At 40.5% G+C, this 27,385-nt stretch overlaps 1 protein-coding gene across 2 annotated transcripts in view; it reads left to right on the plus strand.

The window, feature by feature from the left end:
- The first annotated feature begins 7,588 nt into the window (after positions 1-7,588).
- LOC127652141 (tripartite motif-containing protein 2-like) overlaps positions 7,589-27,385 on the plus strand; it is a 29,834-nt gene continuing 10,037 nt past the window's right edge. The window contains exons 1-3 of one of the 2 annotated variants that reach the window (XM_052138201.1): positions 7,589-7,738; positions 19,430-19,590; positions 23,970-24,121. In XM_052138201.1, coding sequence (XP_051994161.1) covers positions 19,483-19,590; positions 23,970-24,121 — 260 coding nt within the window. In that variant the 5' untranslated portion in view covers positions 7,589-7,738; positions 19,430-19,482. Of the gene's footprint in view, positions 7,739-13,820; positions 13,886-19,429; positions 19,591-23,969; positions 24,122-27,385 lie in introns of those variants that run through there. The other variant, XM_052138202.1, reaches the window with a different exon arrangement.

Genomic DNA, 27,385 nt, shown 5'->3' on the forward strand with positions numbered 1-27,385 from the left:
AACTCCTCTAATTAGAAGCTACATGCATGTAAACCTTAAATAAATGCAAACCATTTTTTTTTTCCACATATGGTTCAATAAATAAGTAGATATTATGTACAAATTAATATACATGACAATAAACGTGTCCGTTCCAGCTCAGTTTTTAAACATTTTTAATGTACTTGCTTTGCTTTGCACATCACATAAAAATGTTAATTGATTCTTTCAAAACACAGTAAATTCATTTTGTTAATTCAGGCCAAATCCTTTTTAATTGGCATTATGCATTTTATTTTGGAATGATAGTGATAGGGTAATGTAGTGATGCGTAATTTATGCTTGATTTACATGTCATATAAATGTAAGGCGTAAAACAAAGTTATTAACATTTTTAATTTTACTCTGTGGTTTTACAAAGGTTTTTATAACATGAAATGCGCTTATTTAACAATAAAATCTTTATCACTACATTTGTATTAATTTAAAGTGAAGTTTTTAACTGTCTCATAGGATAGTAAATACCTGTGTTTTTTCAGTTTATGTATGCAAAATTACCAAATATTTCTTTCTTTAGTGATATATTTTCTTGCAATTATACATTTTTAAATGTATTATTATCAGTATTTTTATGTTTTTGACAGTGATCTATTGCATAACAAAAGCAATGTTTGTAAAATTAGAGAAAATGATGCTACTTTCGTCATTAAAGAATACTTTATTTTTTAAAATTTTTTATAATTGTCATTTAGTCAAGTCAAGGCAAGTGTTTTTTTTTGTCGTTTCAACCATAAACAGTTAGTACAGTACACAGCAAAACGAGACAACGTTCCTCCAGGACCATGGTGCGACATAAAAACAACAAAGGACCAACACAGGACCACATGAGACAACATAACGAAATAAAATACATATATAAAATACCTATATATACCTATATAAAGTGCACGTGCAAACATGTGCAAAGTACGGGACAGTACAACAAATTACTGACAATGAACAGGACAATAGACAGTGCAGCGCCGACCAGTACTCAGTAGTGCAAAAAGATGACAGTTTCTAAGAACGTAAACATAACATACTATGAGATAGTGTTCTATGCACATAGCAGTTATTGAGGTAGCAGACAGTTATAAAGTGACAGTAATTAAAGTGCAACTCAGGACACGTGTGTGTGTGTATCAAACCAGTCTCTGAGTATTGAGGAGTCTAATGGCTTGGGGGAAGAAGCTGTTACACAGTCTGGCCGTGAGGGCCCGAATGCTTCGGTACCTCTTGCCAGACGGCAGGAGGGTAAAGAGTTTGTGTGAGGGGTGTGTGGGGTCATCCACAATGCTGGTTGCTTTGCGGATACAGTGTTTTTTGTAAATGTCTTTGATGGAGGGAAGAGAGACCCCAATGATCTTCTCAGCTGTCCTCACTATCCTCTGCAGGGCTTTGCAGTCCGAACCGGAGCAAGTCCCAAACCAGGCAGTGATGCAGCTGCTCAGGATGCTCTCAATAGTCCCTCTATAGAATGTAGTGAGGATGGGGGGTGGGAGATGTGCTTTCCTCAGCCTTCGAAGAAAGTAGAGATGCTGCTGGGCTTTCTTGGTGATAGAGCCGGTGTTGAGGGACCAGGTGAGGTTCTCCGCCAGGTGAACACCAAGGAATTTGGTGCTCTTGACGATCTCCACAGAGGAGCTGTCGATGTTCAGCGGAGTGTGTTCACCTTGTGCTCTCCTAAAGTCAACAAACATCTCTTTTGTTTTGTCGACATTCAGGGACAGGTTGTTGGCTCTACACCAGTTCATCAGCCGCTGCACCTCCTCTCTGTATGCTGACTCATCGTTCTTGCTGATGAGACCCACCACGGTCGTGTCATCGGCGAACTTGACGATGTGGTTCGAGCTGTGCATTGCTGCACAGTCATGAGTCAGCAGAGTGAACAGCAGTGGACTGAGCACACAGCCCTGGGGGGCCCCAGTGCTCAGTGTGGTGGTGGTGGAGATGCTGTTCCCGATCCGGACTGACTGAGGTCTCCCAGTCAGGAAGTCCAGGATCCAGTTGCAGAGGGAGGTGTCCAGGCCCAGCAGGTTCAGCTTTCCAATCAGGTGCTGGGGATTGATTGTGTTGAATGCTGAGCTGAAATCTATGAACAGCATTCGAACGTATGAGTCCTTATTGTCTAGGTGGGTGAGGGCCAGATGGAGGGTTGTGGCGATGGCATCGTCCGTTGAACGGTTTGGACGATACGCAAACTGTAGTGGGTCTAGTGAGGGGGGCAGCTGGGTCTTAATGTGCCTCATGACGAGCCTCTCGAAGCACTTCACGATGATGGGTGTAAGTGCGACGGGACGGTAGTCGTTGAGGCAGGACACTGAAGACTTCTTTGGCATGGGGATGATGGTGGTGGCCTTGAAGCACCTTGGAACGACGGCGCTGCTCAGAGAGATGTTGAAGATGTCGGTAAGAACATCTGCTAGCTGGTCTGCACATCCTCTGAGCACTCTGCCAGGAATGCTGTCTGGTCCAGCAGCCTTCCGTGGGTTGACTCTACGTAGAGTTTTCCTCACATCTGCCGTGGTAAGACAGAGCACCTGGTCGTTGGGAGGAGGGGTGGTCTTCCTCGCCACCACATCGTTCTGCACTTCAAACCGAGCGTAGAAGTCGTTCAGCGCATCTGGAAGGGAGGCATCTTTGTTACAGGCAACTGATGTTGTCCTGTAGTTGGTGATGGCCTGGATGCCCTGCCACATGCGCCGCGTGTCACCGCTGTCCTGGAAGTGACTGTGGATTCTCTGGGCGCAGCGCGCTTTGCCTCTCTGATTGCCCGTGACAGTTTGGCCCTAGCTGTTCTTAGGGCTGCCTTATCGCCTGCTCTGAAGGCGGAGTCTCGGACCTCAGCAGCGCGCGCACCTCCACAGTCATCCACGGCTTCTGGTTGGAGCGTGTGGTGATGGTCTTGAAGAAAGTGACATCATCAATGCACTTGCTGATGTAGCTGGTCACTGATGCTGTGTATTCCTCCAAGTTGGTAGAATCGCCATATGTTGCAGCGTCCCTGAACATGTGCCAGTCAGTACACTCAAAACAGTCCTGAAGAGCAGAGATGGCTCCTGCTGGCCAGGTTTTCACCTGCTTCTGAAGCGGTTTTGTGCGCCTGACGAGCGGTCTGTATGCTGGAATTAACATAACAGAGATGTGGTCTGAGTAGCCGAGGTGGGGGCGGGCACCGCCTGCACGCCTCGGGATGTTTGTGTAAACAAGATCAAGCGCATTCGCCCTTCTCGTTGCAAAGTCCACATACTGATGGAATTTAGGGAGCACTGTCTTGAGATTCGCATGGTTGAAATCTCCGGCGACAATAAACAGTCCGTCGGGGTGCGCGTTCTGCAGTTCGCTCATAGCCCCATACAGTTCACAGAGCGCTTCCTTAGCGTTAGCTGGGGGAATGTAAACCCGGTTATGTAAACAGTGGTGAATTCCCGTGGTAGATAAAAAGGTCTGCATCTAACAGTCACAAGCTCCAACAGCGATGAACAGTAACTAGAGACTAGCATAGAGTTCTTGCACCATTCCGTGTTGATGTAAACACACAAGCCACCACCGCGAGTCTTACCGCAGAGTTTTAAAAGCTAAATTTAAAATTTAAATCTGTTAAAAAGAGATATTTAATTTATTCAATTTATACAGAATTTTTTGTTACATCACGTGACATTTCGAAAAACAGTGTATTCTTGTAATTTTAATACAACTTTCCTGTCATTTTTCAAATACAGGGAAAAACAATTCTAATTTATTTGTAAAAACTGTAAAAAAAAAAAAAAAAAATTTAAAATTAGAAATTTTATATCTGCTCTATACAACAGAAGTTTTAGAATTTACAATAGATATTACTGTACAGATAGAGCAACAAATGAAATGCATGTTGAGTGACACAGATCACTCAGTACTGTAAACATATGGTGCAGATGAGACTTTGTTTGAGCTGTGATACTGTGAACATACTAATTGATATTGTATTACAGTTTATTAAAGATGCAGTACAATGTACTTTAAAACTCTTCATCCTTTTAGACACAATGCTCTGAACACGGAAGAAACCTTGCATTTATTCACAGTGCAGTCACTCACAATTTTCTAAAATCGTTTGTGAACAAAAACAAGCTGGTTCCATGACCCAAACCTGGCTTGTAGGTCATGATGCAACTCTTCTTAAAGTAACATCAAAGTTTAGGTACAAAGAGTGGCACACTGGCAAGCCAAATAATGGACTAGGGTCTTATGTCTTATGAAGATAAAACTCTACGATTAAGCAGCTTATGTCCTCAAAGTAAAGGTGCACTATGCAACTTCGTGTATATGTTGCACTGGATTGTACTGACACCTAGCGGCGAGCATGTAGCATCACACAAAACAAAGTTTCATTGGAATGTTCCGGGTTCAATAAAAGTTATCGACAGCATTTATGGAATAGTGTTGATTAACTTATCAAATATTACACTAATACTAGTGTAATAACATTGTTTACTAAATGTATTTGTGTAAAGTTATACACACTCAATTGTATTTATTTATTTTAACCATTAAAGTTCATAAAAAAATAATCCATCAAATGTAATTTGGTAACTGTGGGGATGGAGGTGTGGTCGAGTATCATTCTGCGGGAGCGTTGGAAAGCTCGTCACCTGGGATTTCATTATCATCTCTCGTTATAGTGATGGCGGAGGGAGACCTGAAAAGGCCGACAGACGCATCAGTCAGCAGAAAGAGAGACTGTTCATGCGCGTGCGACAATAATTATTGACTAGTTTGTCTGATTACATGGCCACTGAGTGTCCAATTGTTTAAGTTTTGTGAACCACACTAAAATGTAAAAGACTCACGTTTCCGCTGCCTCCTGACTCCCCCGTTTGCCCTGAAAACATGAACTCCATTTAAGTAATGTTAAACAAAATGAAAGAAAACTTAAAAACAAATATTTTATTTTATTAAATATTACTCAATTTAATTTGATGGAGTTTTTCTATGTAATTGAAATGCGTAAAATTTAAAGGTGCGAGCACTAACTTTTTTTTCGTGTCATCTTGGACTTACAGTGACACCTAGTGGTGTGAATGCAGCATCATTCAAAATCAATACATTTCAGTTACAGATGCCATTGTAGAAATTCAATATTCACAATCAGCCATTATTAATTTAATCCAAGAGTGAAAGTGTCCAATGAGTGTTAATGAGATTAAGTGAGTAGTATTCAGCTGGTCATGTGATTTCGAAATTGGCAGCCCCATGAGGGCCCCCCTGCCCCATGTTTTATAAAACATGACTCTCACATGAGTGGTCATGATTTTATACATATGCAAAATTACAATACATTTTTTTAGGAGTAAAACTTTATTAATGGGGAAAACATTAATAAGACATTCATTCATTTTTTATGTGCCGATGCCGGTAACACAGGGTTTGGGGACCCATTTTTTTCCATTGTTATGCTTTACTGTGACTGTGATTTTTTTTCTTATTTTTTTACGTAAAGAAAACACAACTATTTCAAATATGTTTTGTGTCATTCAAATTTAATGCAAAAAATGCTGTTAATTGATCTTAACTTGTATGGAACCAGAACATTCGTCAAGCTTTTTTATTTGCAATATTGAACTTTTACACATAAAGCCTTCTGATTGCACTAGACTAGAGCATGTTTTGCAATATCTTTTTCTGAATAACGAAACCCAACTATTTGGGGATAACACTTTGTCTGTCACAAATGGGCTAAAATTAAACAACTAAAATTGTATTAATGTTCTTGTGCCTGCCCAACTCAGATCTACAAAGTCTTCAAAATGTTACTTGTAAATATTGCTGAATGTAACATACATATTTTCACTTTGAATTTTCATATCCATCCTTGCAAAAATAAAATGCTAATTTTTAATTTGCTTTATTTGTTGTCCTGAATTGTACAGGAAAAGCAGCAAGTGACGATATATCTGACTTCTCTGCTGGCAATGAAGTGGTGTAGTCTAACATTATAGTTAATTGTGTTGTCCAGTCCCAAATAACATCAACACTTTGGAACACGATGCCAGAAAAAACGTTCAGAGTGACTACAAAGTCTTAATGCCACACATTAAGAATATGCATACTGTGTACTGTATGTTTCCGTGACCTCAGAGGCTTTTGTTTAGTTTTATTTTCAGGGAGTGTACTTTTTGTGCAACTTTGCAAGTGTGTGTATTTGCATTGTGCATTGTCCAACTGTTATAAAGACATTGTGATGCATAGAGTTAGAGTACCAGGCTGTCCCACTCATATTTTCCAGCTTGGACAACATTCAAAAGTGCCTCAATGGCCCCATTGGTTTGAAAATACAGATTCAAAATCGCAAACTGCCAGCACTCATTTCCATTTTATTTAGCCTGTTAAACGACATTTGCTTTATGGGCATGACTTCAGTACATATTGCCAAAGCATTATAAAAAAAAAGGTAAATATAAATATGATAATAATAAATAGTAATAACAACAATAGAAAGATACATAAATACTTCATAAATATATATATACTGTATATATTCTAAAATAATACAGTATATCTGTTATCATAAATGAACTTGAATGTGTTATCTAATCATATTAATGCAGTTCAACACATATCAAATTCAACACAAGTCAAAATGATGTCAAATTTATGACATTATTGTTTTACACACACACACACACACACACACACACACACACACACACACACACACACACACACACACACACACACACACACACACACACACACCAACAACAACAACAACAACAGCAACAACAACAAAGACATTGCATTAGTGTCTCTAATGCTTTAAAAACAAACAAAAAAAAAGTAATGGGACTCCAATGTGTACCTTATTTCTGGAAAGTGAACACTTTCTAAATATTGAGATATCCATGTACATCGACAGACTTTGTATTTATGATATTATGATCTGTTTAACTCGACATTTTTAGATGTGTTAGATATGCTGAAAATGTATTATGTCAACGTTTAGAAGTACATTAGCATATAGATGACCTTAAAACTAATAGACATGGCCTAAAACTAAATAATAATAAAACATTTTTTTTATTATTGTTATTTCATGAGGTTTTCTAATATACATTTGAAAGGACAATTTGATGTCCATCTACATAATATGGGATTCAAAACATTTATTCAAAAGAAGTGGAAAGACAACATATTTACTGTTTAGACAGATTAACTGCAGTACTAAAGTAATCCCATGATCATTTTAGAAAAATACGATTGCAATTAGTAACTGATAAAAAAAATGTAATAGCTTCCCTACACTGGATATGAACTTACTCAAATGAATAATAAGACATTACAAAGCTTAAAAAACTCTACATATTTATCTTAACTTGTTAATTTTTTGTTCCATTGTAAAGTATTTTGAGTGAGAATACAGAGAAATTAGGGAGGCCCAGAGAAAAAAAAGCAAGGTAGAGGGAGAGAGCACAACAAAGAGGATCTGAGATTCCTGCTCTGTGATTGGCTGCTGAGCTGCAGAATGGGGTCTGGCTCCTCCCATACGGCATGCTGGTGTGATTTGTTCTTGTCGCTGTGGTGCGTAGAGAGGAGACGGGGGAGCAAGCTGAACAGAAACGAAAAGAGACTGTGCAAAACAGGCCCCCACCCCTCCTCTTCGGGAAATGGGTCTCAGTCTGATGAGTAAGGCAAGAAGCCTGTAACGCTGTTGCTTCTGAAGCAACACAGCTATGGAGGAAAGGTAAGACGGAACAGAGCTGAAGCTAAATCAGTTGGTGGAAAGTAGACATGTTATTTCGCTGACAGGGAAGCATACGGCAGCATCTGTGATCCACCAACGCACCATGTTTCCATGGGAAGCAAGAACGGGGGTGGGGTAGAAGGAGGAGGAGGAGGAGGAGGAGGTGGTGGATAGGAGATGGATGCTCACATAATGTAGTGTGATGGAAGATGTTGCTGTTGCGTTCTCTGGCTTGTCTCTTTAGATCAAGTGTTTGTGTGATATATTTAATGCACAAAGCTTGAACTTAACGTTCAGAATTATTTTCAAGACAGCATATGTAGATGCAAACATACAACATAATTTTTTTTAATGAAATAAAGTGAATGTTTAGTGTCTTTCTGATAGGCCTCACATTGCAAAATTGCTACTTCTTTATTCTTTTGTGGATTTAATCTAATATTGTGTTGATTTCCCCTGTCACAGTCTTTCAAACATACCTACATCTTTTAGCTGGCAGCTTCTGATACCCTGATTTAGTATGATGTCAATATATGCTGTGCTTCTTGGCCTAAATTCAATAAGGGTGCCATAAAATCCAGGAATTCAGCCAAACGTTTTGCTTTGCGCAGAGAAAGAATTAGACTTTTGCTTTACAGAAACTCTGCATTAGACTGTTGTCTGAGTCTCTTGTAGCTACCATTTATAAATTACCATATATACAGTGTAGTCCAAAAAGTCTGAAACCATACTGAAAATTTAGGCTTCAAAATCTCATTTTAACCAGGAAACATTTAAAGGAATAGTGTACCCAAAATTGAAAATTCTCTCATCATTTACTCACCCTCATGCTGTATCAGATGTGTATGACTTTCTTTATTCTGCAGAACACAAACGAAGATTTTTAGAAGAATATCGGAGCTCTGTTTGTCCATATAGTGCAAGTGAATGGTGGCCAGAACTTTGAAGCTCCAAAAAGCACATTAAGGTAGCATAAAAGTAATCTGTATGACTCCAGTAGTTAGATCCATGTCTTCTAAAGTGATATGAAAGGTGTGGGTGTTAAGCAGATCGATATTTAAGTAATTTCTTACTATAAATCTCCACTTTCACCAGCCTAAGCGCTAAATGCTCTCTTATCTCCTTCTTTTATGTATTGTGTTTGGCGATTTGTATTTGTGCATAAAGTAAAAAAGGACTTAAATATTTGTCTGTTTTCTCACCCACACCTATATCGCTTCTTATTAACTCAAAAAATGCACAATAGAAGTTTCACTAGTGTTCTCAGACTTTTGGATCCCACTGTATGTGGAAGGATCTACCCTTAGTTCTATCGGGAAGACACGCAGGCTTGAGTGAAGTTTAAGATGCCATTTATTTGATAGATGTAAAAGGGGAGGTGATGTCTCTCTCTTTGGCGTAGGCCCCGTCCAGCAGTCCGAGGTAGTTGTACCCGGAACCGTCATGTCCTGCCGGAGATAGGAGGCAGGGGCGAGCAGCCTACCCCCCTGCGGGACAGGGCTCAACTGGTGGTGGTGGGGAGGTGGAGATTGCAGTGTTAGCACAACGAAACAGCAATGTGATAGATTGCGAGCGGACTTATAAAGCATTGGCTTACGTGCGATTGGCTAGGAGTTACCCAGCTAATGATGTGATGATGTGCACCTGCTGGTCTTCCCGCTAGAACTACGCTCCACTTCCATGGAAATTATAAATCAAACAAACCCACTCCCACAATATTGCATTATATTTAATCACAAGACAAAATAGCTCTGGATTGGTTTTGTAGAGTAGATGAAATTAGGTTTGGATTCTCTTTATCAGATATGTAAAATATCAGTATGTGATTTTAAACATTTTGGGTGGCTTTGCAACAGGCTTTGAAAGCCATTCTGATCTCCATTTGTATCCCGGTTATGACAGGTTAGTGCTTGTGTCATCATGACAATTGCATCTCCTTTCTGTGTTTGAGATAAAAGGAAAACTAGCAATGTGATTGTGTGCTCTTGGATCTATCCAGAATGCATGAGTGGTTTTGCCCTGGGGAATTCTGCTTTACTCACTGCAAATAGACCTTCACAAAATCACTTGCTTGTCTTTGGCTGTATCCTTATGGTTAACTGTCCTTTGGTTCTTCACTATTATCATCTGTGAGATGGAAAGAAGGACACTGGTTCTAACAATAAGAGCTTTTTGTTATAAAAAAATGGTTGAATGGAAGATTGATGGCATACAGTATGGCAGCTCAAGATTCCATTTCCTGGTATTACATAATCTTCTACATAATCACATAAACATTAACATTTTCTTCTGATTCTTCCCATATGACCTCCGTTTCAATTCGGTTTTAATTCCCAAATTACTTTTTATCTGTATTCATAAATGCAGTGCATGTAATGCAGTTTGTATCATCAACAATCTAAATCAGTGGTTCTCAACTGGTTTTGCATCCAGAATTTACCAAAGACATCAAATGGTGACCCAGCACAGTACCAAAATTGTTTACCACACATAATTAACCAAAAAGTCCTTCAATTCAAATGTTGATGTATATTAGTATTTATTTCCACCACTAACTGGATAGGACCAACAATATGCTAAATTATTACATTTAAAGGGCACCTATTATGGAATTTTGAAAATTACCTTTCATGTAGTGTGTAACATGAAAGTTCACCGTAAAAAAAGTTATTGTCTCTCAAAAGTAGGAGTCGACTCGAGTCAATTTAATGAATCGTTTTTCCAATGAGTCATTTTCCTTTTCGTTGTGACGTCAAGACGAAAAATTATCAAATTGGCCGCGCCCACTCATTGCGCACGCAGACACCAGGGAAAACTTGAAAACATCATGTCGACAACAAGATGCTGTGTTCTGAAGTGCGTATCAAAAGCGACCTTTTTTTCACTGCCCAGGGATGAGCATGTGAAGAATCAGTGGCTAGAGTTTATATTTACAAGTATAGCCTGAACCTTGTGCTGTGTTCGCGTCATTTTAATGACGATTGCTTTACGAACATAAATGCTTTCAAGTGTGGATTCGCGAGCCGGTTGATACTGAAGGAAGGTTCAGTACCAAGTTTATTTGGATTGCTTTTATGTTTTTTTTTAGCATGCTTAATAAGTATTTGTGTGTGTTGTGTAAGTTACGCTCAGCGCAGCTTCTAGGTCTCCAATGTCAATTTTTTTTAAATATGTGAAATGTTTGTCGATGTTATTGGAGTTGTTATAAAGAATAGAGCAATAACTTGTAGTAATGCAGTGCTTTACCAATATGTTTATGCGTTGGGCTAACGCAAACAATAACTGATTGGTTGTTTTACCACCGAACTTTGGGCTATGATCGCTAACATAAATCAACTCAAATTCCTTCTCTGATTTAGAGTTTTTTACTACAAAGCGGTGATGGGCGTTCCGTTTCCTACAATCTCTGCACAGAGTATACCAATCACAACTGACTGGGTCATCTGACCAATCACCTCAGATTAGCGTCACGCAAAGGAGGGGTTTGGAAAAATGAGTCGTTGAACGAATCAGAATTGATCCCTTCTCTTCCTCGCTGAAAACATTTCATCTTTTGGCACGGTCAATAGTTATATTTTGATTCCAGTTACTTAGCACTGTTTTTGCCGTCCAGCTGGTCTTATTGCAAGATGGTTATGATGACCAAAGCAGTGGTTTTATACTTTTCCTCATTAAATAAAATTTGGTTCAGGTGATCACTTAATCAGTACCTTGTTAAGTATAATGAAGTGTGCTTGTGTTGGAATTCAACAAACACTGGAATGGTCATACATGTAGATATGCTGATTTAAGAAAAAACAAACTGTCCATGTTTCCATCTCCTGAATTGGCTAGCTTGACAGTGACAGATTAATTTGTACTGAAATACTGCAGAGTTTATTGGACCTACTGTACGGCCTTTGACATCAACAGGAAACAATATTGGAAGTGCTTTCTCCTCCCCTTTTAAAGTTTATTTAAATTTTTATTTATATTTCAATCCTAACCACACATGATTATATGATCTGCTGCATTATATTATTTGCATTAGCATAATTTTCCCAATCAGAATGACCTGTAACACATTTTTGGGTTGCAACCCACCAGTGCAAACCCACTGCACAAAATCATTTTGTGGGGTTTTGTCTTAACACATTACTACTGGGGAAATGGGTGTTTGTTGGTGGTTACTGATTTAAAGCTAAAATGTGCTACATGTAAGACTGACAACAAGCATATAAAATGGTTATAAAAATATTGGAGAGTTGTCTGCCCCACACCAGACTCTAAGCTCATATGGGTTCCCAGAATTAGCCAACTCAGCATCTGTTTTAAATTATTTCTGAGCTTTAACCTGCCTCCATCTTCAAAAGGCATCTCCAATATATATCCTTGTTTTACTACGCCTCTGGTCATGGTGGTATTTAGATTGATGCTGAGGCTTTTTAGGTCAGGTGGAATCTGTTATTTCTGATCCAGTTTGTTTGATGGATTTCATGGCTGCAGCACACTGTTATTGTTTTTTTTATTACAAAATACTATTGGTGAGTGAGCAGTGGGCGGGATCAAACAGGCAAAAACTTAAACAGAAATTCCGGCCCGGAATGGAAACTTCAAAGTAGAATATACTGGCTGTAGCATTGTTATCGGAGAAGCCAGTATTTCAACTTTAGCATGTTTCCTAATTCTCTAATGACATATTATGTTTACCTTTAAGAAATCAAATCTCAGTTTTGTCCGCATTCTTATGACCTTTTCATATGTATTGAAATGTATTTCATATGCATGGTGAAATTAATAGTGGTAAGATGCACAGTGTTGCCTTTCAGTGCAATATTATTATCGAATAACTAGGTACATTTGTGAAATGAGGTGAGAAGCTGGTACAGTCGATATGATTTTTTGTCTTTCAGTCATGTTCGGCGTTAATTTCCATTAATCGGGTGTCTTTGTCATTCTGTCGCATCACAGCATAGAAAAAGATCCTCAATTGAGCTCACAAAAAAAACACCTGCCCCATACCCTCCAACTTTAGCCAAGATACTGCCATTAGCAGATATCTCTCATGGACATGTCTTTGTTTTGTGTGACCTAAATCTGGGTCAGCCCTCTGTAAATTATTGATTGAGTTCATGTGGTGAAGAGTAGTATTTTCAGTATCACCACATTTTAATATATTTTAAAATCTATTGCTTTTTCTACAGCCTAATCTCATGAAAATTATTATTATCTCATCATTTACTCACCCTCATTCCATCCCATATGGGTATGACTTACTTTCTTTAGCAGAACACAAAGATATTTAGAAGAATATCTCTCTACACTCTCTAAAGCTCTAAAGCAATATTTTGGCACTTCTATGACAAGTCTAGCTCATAAGTTCAACTTGCTCAACTAAAGCTGGTTAAATTAAAATACTACTCACCTACTGATATACTAATAGCATAAGAAATAGATTTCAGTGCTTTTCCTGTTGGGCTTTCATCTGCATTTTGTCACCATTGCCAAACTCTTTCAAAGAGTTCAGCATATACCAAGACATCTCTTTATGACATCAATATGATTCATGCTAAAATACTTCAGAAATGATCAGTAGGCTGAGCTGATTAACTTTAGCTTTCAGCACATAAATGGCAGAATGAGAAAAGTCATGTGACTTTACGGCTCTTATGAAAATTGCTATCATAAGTTACCATAGTAACCTGTAGGTCTCTGTGAATTTGTGTTTAACCGGATGACAAAATGTCCAGCTCTTTATGATCCCTGCTTACCATGGTATTTGCTTCTTTTCTGGACTAGTACAACTACAATATCACTGTTTTACCCTGTAATCACACACTATAATACAATACATTTAAATACAATGCATTTAATGAGTATGTACCTATCTAACAAGCACCATGGTATAAATCAAAGTACCATGATTTTACCATCTGATATCATACATTATATTTGTACAATGTCCTCTTTTCTTTTTAAGATCCCTGTGTCAAGTGAGGGGAGAGTGTGCCTGGCCCCTTCAAACTTCTCTCTATTCGACTCTTCAGCGGATCAAATACACATTCACACCTTAGTATCTCTGCACCATATACAAGCAAACACACAAACACAGACACACCTTTACACACATTATTCACATGCACAACAACTGAGCTCTATCTCTTTAAGGTGAGAAACTCATGCACCAGAAAAGACCTCATTTAAACTCTAACCACACTGAAAACAATTATTACGGTAGTTCGCTCAACACCCAGTTTCTACTCATAAAAACATTTATTAAATGTTTTGCTTTACTTAATTTGAACACAAAATATCAATCATAAAGTGAACTTTGTTGTGAGTTCTTTGAACTTATTTTGCTTATAAATCCATAAAATTAAGATTTTAAGTCCTACTGAAACAAACGATCAAGGACAGAACTGAGGTTGTGGGGAATACCCATTAGCCCTTGCATCTGAATATATTAAGCATATTTGTTTGGTCAAAATTAACTTATTGGGGCATTTAATTAGTTGTTATTAGGAATATGATTTTTAGGTTTTCTTAGTATTATTGATGCTGTTTTACTGTAATTAGTTGTTTAGCATAAAGGCACCATTAGGGTAATTTGTGAAATTGGATCCTTTTCAATTAATATAATTTTTCCTTGCCAAATGTGCATGGCTGAAGTCCAACTAAATCTGTATTCTGTACTTCTTAGGAAGCTACCCACATGCACCCAGAGATTGGGCTGAATAATTGCTGCTGAAAAGTGTGATTTTGATTTCTAAAATAAACATAAAATTTTAGTTGGATTCACCGTCTTCTGCTCCCTCTTTTCACCTAACTGTGATCTTGTTACACTGGTGCTGAAACCTGGGATCTAGGAGGAAGTACACCACCATGGATGCCTCACCTCTGGAGGACGTATTCAAGATCCTCGCCAGCATCCACCAGTCACAGCTTCAGGCCCTCCTCGAGCTGCAAACAGAACAGGAACAGCGGTTCATCATGCTCTTCCAGGTCCAAGTGGAGGACTGGTAGGTGCTCCGGACCTTGCAGCCCTAGGAGGGGGCTACCGCTGCAACCCCAGACCCCGCGACCGCTCCCATGTTCCGCTCGCCAAGATGTACCCCCAAGACGATCTGGAGTCCTTCCTGGAGCTCTTTGAGCAGATGGCAGTGTCCTGTGGATGGCCGAGCACCTAGTGAGTGGTCTATTTATAAACCACTGTTGTCCGGGGTAGCCCAACTCATGGCGCAGCAGTTACCGACGAGAACCTCGTGGTTTACGATGACTTAAAAAGAGCCATCCTGCAACGGGTTGGTCAGAGACCCGAGCAACAGCGCCAACACTTCTGCTCGCTGACCATTGGTGAGCATGACCGCACATTTGCCTTCGCCCAGCAGCTCCGGGAAACCTGCCGGAGGTGGTTGCTGACTGAAAAACACGACATAAGGGCTGTGATCGACCTGCTGGTACTGGAGCAGTTTATTGCTCGGCTTCCGATAGAGATGGCGGTGTGGGTCCAGTGCCACCACCCGGCCTTGCTCCAAACAGCCATCCAGCTGGCAGAGGACCACATGGTGGTGTATTTGGGAGACGGCGTGCCCCGAGATCCTTGTCTCTCTCTCTCCTGTCTCCCTTTCTTTCCTCCCTCTTCCTCCTTCCCAGAAACAGGGGGTGCCCCCTCCCAAACCAGCTCCTCTGCTTTGGGGATTGCACTTCCTGGCGTTCTCCCCTGTCCTTCTCTGCTCTCACTCCCTGGTTGGTGAAACCGCTGCCATGGGAAAGAAGACTGGGCTGGTTTGCTGGAGCTGCAGGGAGCCTGGGCATTTCCAGGATCAATGCCCTGTGATGGAGGTAGGGATATTGGGCCGGGTCCCCGACGCTCCACAGGCCCACAACGATCGAGCAGAGATATAGCAGGCCATGGTGTATTCGGGTTGCAAACAAACCTCCATCCATCAATGCCTGGCTCAAGATGAGGCTTTGGGTGCTAGTCACAGGGCAATGTTGAAGTGTGTGCATGGTGATATCCATTATTATCCGGTAGTGGCGCTGACTATTCAATTCTGGGGACAAAAGCATAGTGTTGAGGCAGCAGTTAGTCCCCCGCCTCACCCATCTGCTAATCTTAGGTATGAATTGACCAGCATTTACAACTTTATTGAGGGATTTGTGCGGATGGGTCCTGTAACAAAGCATCTCAGTGCGTGGGTTGCGATGCGCTGTCTGGGGAGGCGGAGCCAGGGCTGTCTATGTCAGCTCCACTGCAGGATGACGTAAGGGAAGGGGAAGTGTTGGCTTCTGGCAGGGGATTTCACTCTGGAGCAGACGTGAGACAAAACCCTCAACCAAGTGAAAGTAATTGATGGTCAGTATCTTCAGCCAGATATTGCACTTGAATATCCGTACTTTTCTATTATAAATTATCGGTTGTATTGAGTGACGCAGGAGGCTCAGACAAAAGTAGATACAACCCAGTTGTTGATACCAAAGAGCCGTCAGAAAATACTATTCCAGATGGCTCATCATAATCCGATGGTGGGTCACTTAGGTCAGGAAAAGACACTGAACCATATAATGGCCCATTTCCATTGGCCGGGCATTCGCGGGGATGTTCACAGATCGTGTGCAGCATGCCGTGAATGTCAGCTGCGGAATCTGCCGGCCACCCCAATATTGCCTTTGTGCCTGTTTCCTTTGATTGAGGTCCCCTTCGAAAGAATTGGTATGGACCTCGTCGGGCCATTAGAGCGGACAGCATGTTGACATCACTTTGTGTTTGTTCTGGTGGACTATACAACACGATATCTGGAAGCAGTGCCTCTACGCAACATTTCAGCATGTAGTGTTGTGGAGGCACTTTTCAGAATCATCTCTTGAGTGGGGATTCCAAAAGAAATCCTCACTGATCAAGGCACTTCTTTGATGTCACTCAACTATGTGAGCTGTATAAATTATTGGGTATTAAATAGATTCTGACAAGCATGTACCACCCAAGTTGAATTGTTGTGCTGAAAAGTGAGAGTTTGACTTCTAAAATAAACATACCTTTTGAGTTGGATTCGCCATCTCCTGCTTTCTCCTTTCACTTAACTGCAAACTTGTTACATATCATAAAAAGTTTTCATTTGAAACAATGTGCTATTAGTTGTTAAGTCTTATTCATGTGACATACCTTTTTAAGTAAATCAAGTTGGATGATTTGATACATTTGTGTACATCTGATTTTCTAGTTATGCTGACATAAAATGAGCACAAGGTGAATTTACTTTAAAAGTGTGATGCAAAAATGCTACATATGTGTTTTAGTACAGATTTCTCATTTCGTCAGTCATTACAGACACAACCTGGCTTAGTTTAATTTTGTGGTCTTCTCCCCATCTGATATTCGATATTGCTAATGGAAAAATATATTTCTCCACTGTAAAACTGTTTCAATTTGTGGTGTTCAATTTGTTTGTTTTCCATTGCCTTGTGAAAGAACAGTGTTGTTTTTTTTATTTTTATTTTTTTTTAAACTAAGCACATTTTGTACTATAAATGTCTTATTTAAGTCTGAAAATATATCTTTAATAACAATTTTTAAAATAAGATATTTTCTTCCATTGATAGTTTAAAGCCACTTGACTACAAAAGGTAGGGCCATTTAGGGATGATTATTTTTTTGTCCAAAGCAAAGGGATTTACTTATGTTAGTTTTACTTCTGATATTTTTTTCCTGTAAACAATGTAGCGTAAAGTTCACTAACTGGTTAGTTTGGCGGTGTTGTGTTATGCTATTAGCTTAGCTGTACTGCGTTTACAATATGGCGTCGGCAGGTTGCTAATGTGTTGTAGATTGCCCCGGAAGAGTCTCTTTAGGACTCTCCGTGAACTTTCATCGCCATAGCAACCAACACCAGTTTGATTGGTGATCTGTGTGAACACTAATGAAAACAGTTTCATCGATGCCTATGTACGTCAGCGCATTCCACAGTGCACAAACAAACAGTAATCAGTTAAAGTGCCCAGATTCTCACACCAATATATGTAGCGAAATTGGTGTGATAAATGTTCACTGCGCAGGTTAAAGTGTCATGTACATTACCATTATTCGTAAGGGAAACTGTATGTGTGAGCTAGAAATTAAATGGTCTTATTTCTACATTACTTTGTAAGGAAATTTATAATGGAATCAGTCTCGTTTGACAACCGTTATAATTTAACTAGATTATTTGTCTGAATAAATTATCTACCATTAAAATCGTAATACAACGTCTTGTTGCATCAGCTCACAATTTCTACTGTAGGGAATTAGCTTCAATAAGATAATTATGAGATATAAGAGAATTAAATTTACATCAATTTACAAGCAGACCAGAATCAACTCGCAAGAATGTACAGAAATGTTTATTCAACTAAAATATGAACTCATATCTAATCTAAACAAAAACATACACACAAATCACTCATACATGGGTAAGAGAAAAATTAAATTAAACCAGAACAGAATAGGGGAAATGTAGTTATGAAAAGAGTCATTTTGACCATCTGAGAGAACCATCGAGCTCTTAATTTAAAAAGCACCTTTTGTTACAAAGGGGTTTACCTCTTATACTAAACATAGGTTCAGTTAGCTACTGGTACGATACTTGCAATTGCCTTGGCTGTTGAGAGAGCCCGGATGCAGTCACAGGAGAACGTCTTAATGGTTCCTCGAGTCGATGGTGTTCAAGTTGCAATCAATTTCTTCCATGTTGAATGAAGAAATTAGGATGAACTCTGGTGTTCATTGCAACCTCATGGTCAGCATGACCAGCAGCAGAGGGTCAGGGGAAAGATCCAGGGAAAGATCCAGGGAAAGAGAGTGAGTAAGGATGTGTCTTTTAACTTCTGCTGAAGGTCCCTCCTCTCAAGTCTGGCTAAACCAATGAGAAAGGTGCAATTTCCAAGCGGGAAATGTTCCTTTGTTTGGAAGCTGACTCATTTGCATGATTGGGGGGTAAGTTGTTAATGTGTGCCCCTTTATGCTCTGATTAATATAGCAAGCATACAATGCATGCTATCAGAATTATTTATATACCACTTTGCAGTGTCTCACACAAGGATTCATTTGATAGGAAACATGGTAGAACTAACTGAACATTATCTGGTAGTTTTGTCATAAGGCATGCTTTACAAGACAGTACTGATCCCTATACACAATGTCTTGGGGGTATACATGTGGATTTATAGACAGTTTGTCTATAATTTAGTGAAGAAAAGTTGTTCTGGGCTTTGAGTCCATTTTCGCTGGCATGCAGCTAACCTACCCCCCGCTTGGAATGTCACTGGGGGTCCACTATTTGCTGGTCCAGTGTCAGCAAAGACAGCGTAAAGGCTTGATAATGATCAGTGGAGGAGCAGACATAACGGAGTCCGCTTTAGCCTACTTGGACCTTGGCTTGTTAGAGTCTTCAGACATCTGTTGGCTTATTCATTAAATAATGAATAATTGTATGTCTGATTGATGCTACAACATTGAGAAAGTGAGTTTTATACTGAATAACAATGCAGTTATATTCTATAGAGAGCATCTGAAATGGATAAAAGTGCACAATTTAAGTGTGTTTATAAATATATGCAGTAATCATGTAAAAACTATTTTAATATTGCTTGTTACAGCAAATCCAATCAGTTATTTGTGCGTAGGTTCAAACTCACTCATCAAATTTTCTAAATATTCATATTTCTCTTCGGTTTCAGGTTTGTGCTTTCTGCATCCTTGCGTTGTGGCTGCAGTTACACCATCCAATCGCATGGAGGCACTGCAAGGTTCTCCTGATAGCAGCAGTGAGGAATGTACTGTACTGGAGGCCCCACCTGGCAAGGGAACAGTACTAATTTGCTTTCAACACAAAGGAAAAGTGAGATCTATTTAGTAAACACATGCACATAAACACACATATAAACTTACATCTTAAAATAATTACACAGATGGGTAAAAAAAATATCATAGGCATAATATATCCCATGAGCATAAGCTTTCTGTCCCAGAAATATTTGTTAAATTTCAAAGTGTACTCGGATCTCAGCTGACTCCTCTAAATCATATCATAAGATAAAAGATTCAGCTAAGTGTCCTCATATATCAGGGATATAGTGAGAATCACACTGGCACCAACTGAAATGAACGGGTCCTCACACAAGAAACCAAATTATGTAGTGATTTTTGATCTCACGTCACTTAAGGTCTGTGTGTTTATTAATATCAGATGGCCCCTCCCTCCATCCTCCGGCACCAGCTTAGGAGTTTCACCTTAACAGTAAAAGAATGATCCAAACGGACCATTCAGTTAATTAGAAATTTGTCAATTGGAGTGAGCTTGTCATCTGATTAATCTGAAGGATTACCCTTTATAGCTCTTCTGTATCATCAACACAAGGAACACACAGATGTAATAAAATCAGTTCTATTTACAAAACGATAAACAAGAATAACTAACAAAAACTACAATATGGTACTAATATGCTAATGTGCATAGATGCAAGTGGTTGAATTCGATGTAGCAAAGGCAAAGTATGACTATTATCTTATGAAAGATAATGAGCTGTTTCTATTCATTAATAAGGTGAAAACCTTATTCCTATTTAAACAAATAAGATTATTTGCAAGACATTTGATACACAGGTTATGCAATCTAAAGAATATTAGAAAATCAGAAACCGATAGAATAAACTAATGCCAAGGTCTCTGGAAAGAGGTTTAGTAATGATATTTATGTTCTCCTTGATCGATTGATGAGTTTGGTGATAGTGATGTTTTCCACTGGGGCTCAGGGCCACATTACAGTAGGGAAGGAGCTGGATTCCGTTTGAAGAGTCTTAGACACGAAGGAGTTGAGGAATGAGTGGGTTCTTGAAATCTGGAACACGCAGATATACAGCCCTTACGCCGATGAAAAATTAATCATCTGGAACACGGAGATGCCGTGAAAAAAAATAAAAAATATTTACATTTCTTGTTGCACTTAAATCTGTTTTGTGTACTATTCTGATGATAGTGAAACTTTGTAATATGGCACTTTTTGTACCACTGTCTCCCTAAGATGATTCGCTGATGTTCTTCCTCTTTTGTAAGTCGCTTTGGATAAAAGCGTCTGCCAAATGAATAAATGTAAATGTAAATGTAGAAGGGTTATAAGGACCCTCTGGATGGGGACTCCGGACAAAGGTATTTTAGAAGTGTATCCTGTTAATAACCCTCTGCACAGGGACAAAGGTGTGGTCATCTGGAGGATAGTTTTATATCATCCTGGTGAGGAGAAGAATTAATTTTGGCACCTCTTGTTTCAGGGTTATGATTTGCTGTTGAGATCAGAGGGGGCCCACACAGTGTGACTCACCATCCCTTCTCTGTGTGGAACATTTGCATATTTTAAAGTATATAGATAGAACAATGTCTTTAAAGTTTTATCTATGCATTGTTTCTTTTCCAAACCTCTTCAAAAATACTCTTGGCATTTTTATGAAGATATAGAGACCAAACAAAATATTGAAAGATGACATATTAAGCATGCATTAATTTATACCATCATTGTTTAGTTTGTGTGAACTATTGTGCTAATTGAACAACTGCAATTTACATGAACAGTTTAGAGAACAAAGATGTTTTGCAGTTGATGTCCATTTTAGGAGTAAAGTTTGTGTGTAAAGATTTGTCTTTGTGTCTTCTTTTTTCAGCCTTTTCTACCACATGGTACATAAACGCTGCCTCTTGAATTTTTATGACATCTTAGCTAGGATGGGGGTTTTGGTGCTGGAAAATCAGTCATAAACCAATAAGAAGTACAGTATCTTTCCATGTGTAGGTTCTTACTTCCTTGTGAGGGGTGTCTGGCAGTTGTCCGAGCAGCTTATCTGATGGCTGTGCTTGACATTTGTTTGTGTTGGTCCTGCCATGTTCCAATCAAAATGGAGCCACTCTTCTTTGCCTTAATGTTAGTGAGGGGATCTGCCATAAACTGGCTCCTGGAATGTCATCTGGTTCAATTGTTCACCACAAGGAATATTTTGAACTCTTCCTGTCATAGTGACAGATGAAAAAAGGAGTACATCTACTCACAATTTGAATTAAAGCCTACTTGTTTTTTGGAAGTGTGGAAGTTATTTTTTTATATTGGGACATGTAACATACAGTGAGGAAAATAAGTATTTGAACACCCTGCTATTTTGCAAGTTCTCCCACTTAGAAATCATGGAGGGGTCTGAAATTGTCATCGTAGGTGCATGTCCACTGTGAGAGACATAATCTAAAAAAAAAATCCAGAAATCACAATGTATGATTTTTTTAACTATTTATTTGTATGATACAGCTGCAAATAAGTATTTGAACACCTGAGAAAATCAGTGTTAATATTTGGTACAGTAGCCTTTGTTTGCAATTACAGAGGTCAAACGTTTCCTGTAGTTTTTCACCAGGTTTGCACACACTGCAGGAGGGATTTTGGCCCACTCCTCCACACAGATCTTCTCTAGATCAGTCAGGTTTCTGGGCTGTCGCTGAGAAACACGGAGTTTGAGCTCCCTCCAAAGATTCTCTATTGGGTTTAGGTCTGGAGACTGGCTAGGCCACGCCAGAACCTTGATATGCTTCTTACAGAGCCACTCCTTGGTTATCCTGGCTGTGTGATTCGGGTCATTGGCATGTTGGAAGACCCAGCCTCGACCCATCTTCAATGCTCTAACTGAGGGAAGGAGGTTGTTCCCCAAAATCTCGCAATACATGGCCCCGGTCATCCTCTCCTTAATACAGTGCAGTCAGCCCTGTCCCATGTGCAGAAAAACACCCCCAAAGCATGATGCTACCACCCCCATGCTTCACAGTAGGGATGGTGTTCTTGGGATGGTACTCATCATTCGTCTTCCTCCAAACACGGTTAGTGGAATTATGACCAAAAAGTTCTATTTTGGTCTCATCTGACCACATGACTTTCTCCCATGACTCCTCTGGATCATCCAAATGGTCATTGGCAAACTTAAGACGGGCCTTGACATGTGCTGGTTTAAGCAGGGGAACCTTCCGTGCCATGCATGATTTCAAACCATGACGTCTTAGTGTATTACCAACAGTAACCTTGGAAACGGTGGTCCCAGCTCTTTTCAGGTCATTGACCAGCTCCTCCCGTGTAGTTCTGGGCTGATTTCTCACCTTTCTTAGGATCATTGAGACCCCACGAGGTGAGATCTTGCATGGAGCCCCAGTCCGAGGGAGATTGACAGTCATGTTTAGCTTCTTCCATTTTCTAATGATTGCTCCAACAGTGGACCTTTTTTCACCAAGCTGCTTGGCAATTTCCCTGTAGCCCTTTCCAGCCTTGTGAAGGTTTACAATTTTGTCTCTAGTGTCTTTGGACAGCTCTTTGGTCTTGGCCATGTTAGTAGTTGGATTCTTACTGATTGTATGGGGTGGACAGGTGTCTTTATGCAGCTATCGACCTCAAACAGGTGCATCTAATTTAGGATAATAAATGGAGTGGAGGTGGACATTTTAAAGGCAGACTAACAGGTCTTTGAGGGTCAGAATTCTAGCTGATAGACAGGTGTTCAAATACTTATTTGCAGCTGTATAATACAAATAAATAGTTAAAAAATCATATATTGTGATTTCTGGATTTTTTTTTTTTTCATTATGTCTCTCACAGTGGACATGCACCTACGACGACAATTTCAGACCCCTCCATGATTTCCAAGTGGGAGAACTTGCAAAATAGCAGGGTGTTCAAATACTTATTTTCCTCACTGTATGAATTGATTCAGTTTGAATCTTGGTAAAGATGACGAGCCTCAACTTTATTTAATTATCACAACTCTACAACTTAATAAGGTAAAAAAGGTTACACTTTACAATACGTTTCCATTCGTTAACATTAGTTAATGCATTCATGAACAATGAACAACATTATTTTTTGTGCATATTTTTTAATGTTAATAAAAAAAGACAGTTGTTCATGTTAGTTGTTAAGTCAGTGTTAGCAAATTAGATTTACACAAACATTTGTAAACGTAACATTAACTCAAAATTGTATAAAAAATATTGAAAATAAAACATTTGCATTGTCCATTGAAAAATCTGTTGGTAAGTTTTGGGCTTGATATATTTCTGTTCTGACCAAGGGGGTACAATTATCAGCTGATACCAGCAATGCCAAAATGGTCAAATATTGAATCAGCTTGGCCAATACATCAGTCTAGTACTAATCTAGAATGATTAAATGTCTGCATTATGTTACTGTGCTGTCTGCAGGTGCCTGTGTTATACTGTTTGGCATGTGAGAATGCTGTGTGCGAGGACTGTATGAATGGGGAGCATGCTGAACATCCCACTAATTCACTGGAAAATATCGTAGACCAACAACGTACAGCACTCCAGGACAGAGTGGACACAGCTAAGATCAGGTCAGTCTATGACACCAGTAATGTGATTTTCAGCAGGGCCGCTTCTAGCTAGAAGTGTTATAAGTGGCTTCTTAGGCCCCCCTGAGACACCAGGGGGTGCAAAGCAGTTCTTTAATTATTATTATTATTTATTTATAAATATACTAAAAGCTGCAAGTGCAGGTAAGACTAAGGCAGCTGTTATGGCTCAAGTAGAGAGTTATAGGGGACCCCGTTGTGGGCCAAGAATCTGTTCTATTGATTGTATGTTGAAGGTGCTGTTTCCATTGTAAATGGATATTTATTGTTATTTTTAGTCATTCCTTGTTAATTTGTATAGTTATTTTAGTTAATTTTATGTAAATGTGTGCATTTTGTTTAGTTAATATATTCAAATTAGTTGAAGACTGTATTATGATGTCATTCTTGTGTTGTCTTCCAAGTAGGATCCCTCATATGCTCAGAAGCAGTCCTAATTTTCAGTATAATAAAATAAATTAATTCCAAGCTTTTGTTAGTTTAGAAATAATTAGATTTCCACAAATATCCCCCTAGATTTTCACAGAATTTGAATGTGCATCATGCACTGATTTCTACACAATATTTTGGGTAAATTGAGAATGAAGTGCAATACTCTTAGCTCTGTTTAACACATTTTACAGTACATTTAGGGTCCAAGAGACTGAGACCAGATTAAACATATTTTTTGTAACCTTTTAACATGGAAATAAACAATGTTTTAGGATTTTGAAATATAAGTTTTATGTAAAATGAATAAGAAATAATTTAGCACAGTTTCTGGGTCGCTAATACAATTTAAGCAATTTTGTGACATTCACCATGTTACCTCGTTTATTTTGAAGATTAGATAATTTTTTTTTCTTCCATTGTAGTACACAAGCTGCTCTTTGGAACATTTTCACTGTACAAAACGTATAATCTAAACATTCACAAAATGGGTTAAGATAAAAATCTTTAGAGCATTCTGAAATTATGCTGATATAACAGCTTGTGTGCATGCTGTAATTAAAGATAAAGGTGGACATACTACTGGCCTCTCCGGGAACCAGCACCTTATCGTGGTGGAGAGGTTTGTGTGCCCTTATGATCCTGAGGGTTGTGTTGTCTGGAGCCATGTGCTCCTGGTAGGGTCTCCCAAGGCAAAGTGGTCTCAGGTGAGGGGCCAGACTAAGAATGGTTCAAAATGACTCATGGATAAAATGGCAAGAGGAGGAGTTACCCTGCCTGGAGGAAGCCCGGGGCCCCTGTCTGGAGCCAGGCCCAGATGGAGGGCTCGTCGGCGAGCGCCTGGTGGCCGGGCTTGTCACGGAGCCCGGCCGGGCACAGCCCGAAGAAGCAACGTGGAACTCCCTCTACATCCCTTGGGCCCACCACCCATTGGAGGAACCGCAGGAGTCGGGTGCGCTGCCATATGGGCGGCAGTGAAGGCCGTGGGCCTCGACGGACCAGACCCAGGCAGCAAAGGCTTGCTCTGGGGACGTGGAATGTCACCTCACTGGGGGAAGGAGCCGGAACTAGTGAGGGAGGTGGAGCGTTACCAGTTGGATCTGGTGGGGCTTACATCGACGCACAGTTTTGGCTGTGGATCCGTACTCCTGGATAGGGGATGGACTCTATTCTTCTCTGGAGTTTCCCAGGGTGTGAGGCGACGGGCGGGTGTGGGGATACTCACGAGTCCCCAGCTGAGCGCCACTACATTGGAGTTTACCCCGGTGGATGAGAGGGTCGCCTCCCTACGCCTATGGGTTGTGGGGGGGAAAACTCTGACTGTTGTCTGTGCATATGCACCGAACAGCAGTTCAGAGTATTCGGCCTTCTTGGAGACCCTGAATGGAGTCCTGAATAGGGCCCCAGTAGGGGACTCCATAGTGATGCTGGGTGACTTCAACGCACACGTGGGAAATGACAGGGACACCTGGAAAGGCGTGATTGGGAGGAACGGCCTCCCTGATCTGAACTCAAGTGGATGTTTGTTATTGGATTTCTGTGCTAGTCATGGATTATCTATAACAAACACCATGTTCGAACATAAGGATGCTCATAAGTGTACGTGGTACCAGAGCACCCTAGGCCGAAGGTCGATGATCGATTTTGTAATCGTGTCGTCGGATCTGAGGCCATATGTTTTGGACACTCGGGTAAAGAGAGGGGCAGAGCTGTCAACCGATCACCATCTGGTGGTGAGTTGGGTCAGGGGGTGGGGAAAGACTCTGGACAGACCTGGGAAGCCCAAGCGAGTAGTGCGGGTGAACTGGGAACATTTGGAGGAGGTCCCTGTCTGCGAGATCTTCAACTCACACCTCCGGCGGAGCTTTTCAGGCATCCCTGCGGAGGTTGGGGACATTGAACCGGAGTGGGCAATGTTCAAATCTTCCATTGCCGAAGCCGCGGTGGAGAGCTGCGGCCTCAAGGTTTTAGGTGCCGCAAGGGGTGGTAACCCTCGAACACCGTGGTGGACACTGGTGGTCAGGGAAGCCGTCCGACTGAAGAAAGAGGCCTTCCGGGATTTGTTGTCCCGGAGGTCTCCGGAGGCAGTTGCAAGGTACCGACAGGCCCGAAGGGCTGCGGCCTCGGCCGTGAGGGAGGCAAAGCAGTGGGTGTGGGAAAAGTTCGGAGAAGCCATGGAGAAGGACTTTCGGTCCGCACCAAAGTGCTTCTGGAAAACCGTCCACCACCTTAGGAGGGGGAAACGGGGAACCATTCAAGCTGTATACAGCAAAGATGGGACGCTGTTGACCTCAACCGAGGAGGTTATTGGGCGGTGGAAGGAACACTTTGAAGAACTCCTAAATCCCAACACACCCTCTATGGTAGAGGCAGAGCCAGAGGATGATGGGGGATCAGATTCTATTTCCCTGGGGGAGGTCACTGAGGTAGTCAAACAACTCCGCAGTGGCAAAGCCCCGGGGATTGATGAGATCCGACCAGAAATGCTGAAAGCTCTGGATGTGGAGGGGGTGTCATGGATGACACGCCTCTTCAACATTGCGTGGAAATCTGGGACAGTGCCTAAGGAGTGGCAGAACGGGGTGGTGGTTCCCCTCTTCAAAAAGGGGGATCAGAGAGTGTGTGCCAACTACAGGGGTATCACACTTCTCAGCCTCCCTGGTAAAGTTTACTCCAAGGTGCTGGAGAGGAGGGTTCGGCCGATTGTCGAACCTCAGATTGAAGAGGAACAATGCGGGTTTTGTCCTGGCCGTGGAATGACGGACCAGATCTTTACTCTCGCAAGGATCCTGAAGGGGGCCTGGGAGTATGCCCATC

Source organism: Xyrauchen texanus, chromosome 11 (assembly GCF_025860055.1).
Source record: "Xyrauchen texanus isolate HMW12.3.18 chromosome 11, RBS_HiC_50CHRs, whole genome shotgun sequence".
Classification (NCBI taxonomy): Eukaryota; Metazoa; Chordata; class Actinopteri; order Cypriniformes; family Catostomidae; genus Xyrauchen; species Xyrauchen texanus.